Below are 6,000 nucleotides of genomic sequence, written 5' to 3' on the forward strand. Positions count from 1 at the left end.
CAGAATGAAGATGTCTTAGATCACATCAGTGTTAATTCTTTTGGACATTAATAAGTTTAACACATGTTCACATGTGTGTATCAATTGGGAAACATCAAAAGATTCATGAACTCACTTGCTTTGGGGTCACATTGATTTTCTATATGAAAATTGAAATGAACTTGTAAATCTGAAAATGCCTTGACAAAAGAGGTATTATATTTTGGTTAACATAAGAACAGGTGTTACTTCTTCAATAATAACAGCTAGATGGCAAAGTTTATATCATTGTTTTCTCAAGCTAATTGAATTGAATTCTCCAAGCTGTCACCTTTTTCCCTTGAAGAACAGAATGAATAAAATTAAATTGTGAAGGGGCTGTTTGAATTAGCACAGCAGCTCCATCAATGCTAGGCCATGTTTCCCTCACAATTAAGAGATCTGTTTTCCAATCAGTAATAAAAATTATTTATATAAAGCGTCTTACTAGTTAAAGCTCTAATATTAAGTAAAGCCATTTTAACTGTCTTTCAATGACATGGATGTTCTGAATCTGAATCTGACTACCAGAGATAACCATTTAAGTTGTTTACATTTATACCTTAGTCTGTAATTAGTTATTAAATTATTAAGTTATTATTTGCTGCATTAGTTGCTTTATATTGTAATATGTGTTGGTGGCTATGGTTAAGTATAGGGTGAGCCAAAATGAAGTACCACATTTCATTGCGCAAGGTAGAGGCAGCCGAGTGGGTTGGTGTGGGGTCCTTTGATAAGCGATCCCTTGTAGTTTTCAGTCGACAACATGCCTTAGTCCGGTGCACACCATGCTTTCGCTGTTGAAGCGTTCTTCAAAAATAACAAATCCATCATCACTATGTAACACACCTTCTGAATGCACTTCACCACTCCTCCTAATGGTGACATCCCAAATTGGAAAAAAATTCTTCAGTGGGTGTCAAAATTTAGACAGACATGTACATCATTGAACAGAAATCTCCAGGCCGTCCTTGGACTGTAAAAATGCCTGAAAACATCCAAGCTGTAAGGGCATCAATTTTGCAGTCTCCTAGATGTTCAGCATGCAAACATGCTTCTTCCTTAGGTACTTCCAACAGTTCTTTGAGGAGGATTTTGTATGAGGACCTTAATTTCCATCCATACAAAATGAAGGTAGGCAGGAACTCATTGAGTGCTTGTTCATCGAGTTGCCATCGTCATGTGCAGCGGCGAGGCACATTTCCATTTGAATGGTTGCATAAATAAGCTAAATCTTTACTATTGGGCTGAAACCAACCCTCGTAACCTTCATCAGATACCCCTGCACAGTTGAGTGTGTTACAGTTTGGTGCACAGTTGCAGAATTTGGCATTGTAGGCCCTTACTTTTTTGAGGAGGGGGGAGGTATTTGCCACAAAATCGCCACTATTCCCCTTGAAATGGCCGAATGAGTCATGCGAGCGTTCAGAAATAGTCTCGAAGAGTGTATTTCTAATGTTGGCCACCACCTTGAAGACATCATTTTTAAAGCACAATGAAAAAAATCTATTTTGTTTACACTTTTTTGTGTCATAATGAATTTTTTTTTTGTCAAATAAACGTTTGAAATGTGGTACTTCCTTTTGGCTCACCCTGTAGTCATGAATATGTTATTACCTTGCTTATTCTGTCTGAGAAAATCCTGGAACCTTGCTTAGTGTTAGGTTCAGGCCATCCTGTCAAAACAAAAAGTCAATCCCAGAAGAGCTCTCAGTTGTCCAATTAACCAAAACCATGCTTGCATTACTACTGTACAGTCCCAGTTTTTCTTGAAGTTTTCTTTGCAATTTCTAAACTGTGAACACCAGGAAAGTAGAACACAAATGAAAGGGCACTGAAAATGAAAAGTTTAAGTTTCAGACAATGGCATCTCCCTCAGTGATGTTCTGACAAGGTAGGAGAGCTGAAAGCTACACATCAGGTCATTCTGAGGAGGTGAGGATGACCTAGGCTTAGGCCTGTGCTAAGGAGCAGGGGTAAAGGAGATGCCGTAAAGTCTTAATCTATGTGCCATCTGTTGGCTCAGCAACTTGCTTTATGGAGATGATGTTGCCAGTTAAGATCCAGAGGGAGTTGACTAGAAAGTATGAGAAGCATCCTGCATCTTGAAGCAGTGCCTTCTTCTCCAAAGTGTAGAACTCCTTAGTCATTCACTGGAGCTCATAGCTTTCGCTGTTCCTTTTGATGTTTTGGCTGGCTGCAGGCAACTTATAATAAAATAGTTCTGTTTCTTTTACCATTATGCATTTAGCAACAGGTTCTTGTCCAGTTGTGTTTCTTAAGGTGCTGAACATACGCTTTTTATTTGTATTTTTTCACTTTCTGTTTGATTGGAAGTGACACACAGACATATAATGTTTCTTTGTAGGTCTTTCCTTCTTTGTGTCTTTACTCTCTGATACAGTGATGGTGCTGTAACTTCATGGAACTCATGTCCTGGGTTGAATCCCAAATTCTGTCATTGTCACATTAGAGACTGCATGTTCTCCGTTTATTTGCATGGGTTTTTCATCCCATACTGCCAAATATATGCAAATTAGTTTAATTTGTTTAATTTTCAGGCTGCCTGAAAAAGAAGCCTAAGTTGCATATTGTAATCTTTTTAGTTAGCCAGCAAAAGGTGTAATTTTGCATGACTTTTTACTTTTTATAATTTTTATAATGGTTTATTTTAAGAGAAAAATTCCTTAATATTATGTTTATCTACAGTACATACTTTCTATTGAGTTCTCCTCAAGATTTGTTGTTACAGCTTCTAACCTGTTTTTCCTGAGACCAGCATATTGAAGGTAACTAAATGATGTTTGGATTTCAGGTGTTATAAGGATTAAGAGGCTGTACATGAAGTATATGGCTTCACATCCAAGAAATAGATTAAACATCAAAGCCAGCATCAGGATCGAGTACAACTTGGGCTTTTTTGTTTTTCTGTGTCCTTTATTTGCTGCAAAGCAACCATTATACCTGCTTCTGTAGTGGAAATGTAAAAACGACAGTCCCCTAGGTGGCTAGATATGTGAGGGGTGTGCACTGGGAGTTCAAGGCTAAACTATCACTTCTTTATGTTACACATTCCTCCTGTCTGGTCCAATAGGCTATCATGGTTAAACGGTAATGACAATGTTAAGAAAAGCATTGTTGCTGACTTGTGGTGTGCGCTCTCAAGTGACTAAAAAGAAAATAATCATATAAGGCAGAATTGTGAGATTTTTTTTTTAAGGCATACCTTAAAAAAATCCTTGAATGTGTTGAGTAAGGTTTAATGGTAATGACTAGCTGTCATCAACTGGCCCTGGCCTTTTGTTAATCGCACTGCAGCTGATTTCAGCACCCTGTCCAGCTTAGCTTAACAAGGTCTTGGTTTTGAACAAATCAAACTCATTCATGCTATTTTTTTTTTCTTTCTTTTTCTTTCTACAGGGGTTTGGTCAGTCAAGAGGAGGAATGGCTTTGTTATATGTAATGATTTTAAAAGATTTTGTAACAGAAACATGAGTGCTTTGAAGTTGTGTAAGAAGCTAGTGTTTGATTTCTTTTGTGCTTAAAGTGTAAGGCAGTCAACTATGTGTCTGTATTATGTGAACAGTGTTGTAATTTTCTGTTTCAGATCTCTACATAGCTGTTTAATGAATTGTTTTGCACCCATCATTTTACTAAACTCCTCTGAAATCAACCTTTAAGTTCACACATCTACATGTAGCCCTGCCATCATTACTTCACTTCCCTGTTACTTCACAGTGAACTGACATGCTTCTTCTATTAAGCTGTGCTGTTCTCTTCCTGTTCCTATAAAGGAATCTCAGCTTTTTAATGTCTTTTGGACATGATAAGGCTTAACATACCATGGGGAAGAGTGATCCAGCCATGCAATATAGGACATGATATTTTCTGCTGAAATTTACTCTTGCTTGGTGGGCACCAGATTTAGTAGGTGGTCACAAATCCAATCACTGAATGTACAGGTATGAAGAGTGAGGGATAAGTCTCATCTTTAAAATGTCATGATCACTGTAAAAGATTGCCACAGTGATGGACTACACATTACTCCATATTTATGGAGGAACTCTGATATCTCTAGGTAGCCCTGCTGGATTGATGAAGTGGCTTGGTGTTACTGACATTCTCAGACCTTCTTAATTGTATTCATTGTCAAGGGGGGTTCAGTGTCTACCCTAGCAGCATTGGCAACAAGGCAGGAACCAATCCTGGACATGGCTGGATCCCCACACCCAATGTTTCACTCTCCATCATCGTTTCATAATATTATGCATTATTGTGCATTTGTATTTCATGTCACTATCCAGTCCTCTTATTAACTGCCCTCTTATTTCATTCTCCTGCTTGTGGCCTAGTAGTTCCCTCTCCTCCTGGTCTGTTACTTTAAACTTTTTCAGTCTGTTATTTCAATCTCCTGTATTCCCATTCAATATTTTCGTGCTCATTATTTTCTTCTCTGTCCAAAGCCAGAATATTTCTTTCCCATGCACAGTATTTTATTTAACTTTTACTGTATATTGTTGATTTAAATTGAATTCATCATGTCAAAGTTAGACTGCACTTATCTATTTTCCCTAGGTGATCTTCTTGTTCACTTTGTGTTTTGTCATTTGTAATGTGGTACATACTGTTCTTTATTATACTTTGTTCACTGTTATTTTTATTTTCATTTTTGCTATGATGGATTGATGCAGTCCTCCACACTATGCATCTGTAAGTTGTGACACTGTTTCCTGTGATACAGTACAATGTTTTCTCACATGCATGTCCATTGGAGCTGATGTACTTAAACTGCTAATGAGCTCTGAGCAAATATAGAACTTTGAAAACTTAAGAAGTCCATTTGAAATATATTAACACTGCTGTAGACTATAACTGTCTCCAGTTAAAACAGAATAAATATTTCTTGCATAGTACATTTCTTTTTTAGTATTTATCAATCATTTTTTTATTGGAGGAGAACTTTATCTCAATGCATAACATTTTTTTTTATTTACCTGACACAGTAAATGGTAACTCATTAACTGAACCTGCACTCTGGGATTCAAATACACTCACTGAACAAATCTTTAGGAACACCTTTACACCTGCATATGCAATTATCTAATCAGCCAATCATATGGTAGCAGCGCAAAGGATGAAATCATTCAGATGCTGGTCAGGAGCTTCAGTTAATGTTCACACCAAACACCAGAATGGGGAAAATATATGACCTTAGTGATTTTGACCATGGTATGATAGATGGTGCCAGAGAGGCTGGTTTGAGTAGTTCTGTAACTGCTGATCTCATTGGATTCTGACACACAATAGTTTACTCACAATGGTGTGAAAAACAAAAACATCCAGTAAGTGTCAGATCTGCATATTGAAAAGCCTTATTGATGACAGAGGTCAGAGGAGAATGGCCAGATTGGTTTAAGCTTACAGAAAGACTACAGAAACTCAGATAACCATTCTGTTCAACTGTGGTGAACATAAAACCATCTCAGAATGTACAACACGTCAGACCTTGAGGTAAATAGGCTGCAACAGCAGAAGACCACATTGGGATCCACTCCTGTCAGCCAAGAACAGAAATCTGAGGCTGCAGTCAGCACAGGCTTATCAAAACTGGACAGTTGAAGACTTGAAAAAATTAGTCGAGTATAATAGATTTTGATTTCTTCTGAGGGTCACAGATGGTAGGTCCAGAATTGTGTGCCAACTGCATGAATCCATAGACCCAACTTGCATTGTATCAACAGTCAAGGCTGGTGATGGTGGTATAATGGTGCAGGGAATGTTTCCTTGGCGCAGTTTGGGCACAGTTATACCGATCAGTCATTGCTTGAATACCACAGCCTTTATGGCCAGAATTTAGTCATTTTCTAATGGCTACTTCCAGCACAATAATGAACCATGACGCAAAACTCATGACAATGAGTTCAGTGTCCCGTTCTTCCCAGTAATTAGATCTTAGATGGGATGTGGTACAATGGGATATTC

At 37.8% G+C, this 6,000-nt stretch overlaps 1 protein-coding gene across 1 annotated transcript in view; it reads left to right on the top strand.

Annotated features, from left to right (window-relative positions):
* The window catches only part of vimr2 (vimentin-related 2), an 82,803-nt gene extending 77,885 nt beyond the window's left edge, over positions 1-4,918 (top strand). Inside the window, exon 10 of the mRNA XM_028815883.2 lies at positions 3,439-4,918. Coding sequence (XP_028671716.2) covers positions 3,439-3,481 — 43 coding nt within the window. The 3' untranslated portion in view covers positions 3,482-4,918. The remainder of the gene's footprint in view (positions 1-3,438) is intronic.
* Positions 4,919-6,000: the final 1,082 nt, after the last annotated feature.

This window comes from Erpetoichthys calabaricus, chromosome 12 (assembly GCF_900747795.2).
Source record: "Erpetoichthys calabaricus chromosome 12, fErpCal1.3, whole genome shotgun sequence".
NCBI classification, from domain to species: Eukaryota; Metazoa; Chordata; class Cladistia; order Polypteriformes; family Polypteridae; genus Erpetoichthys; species Erpetoichthys calabaricus.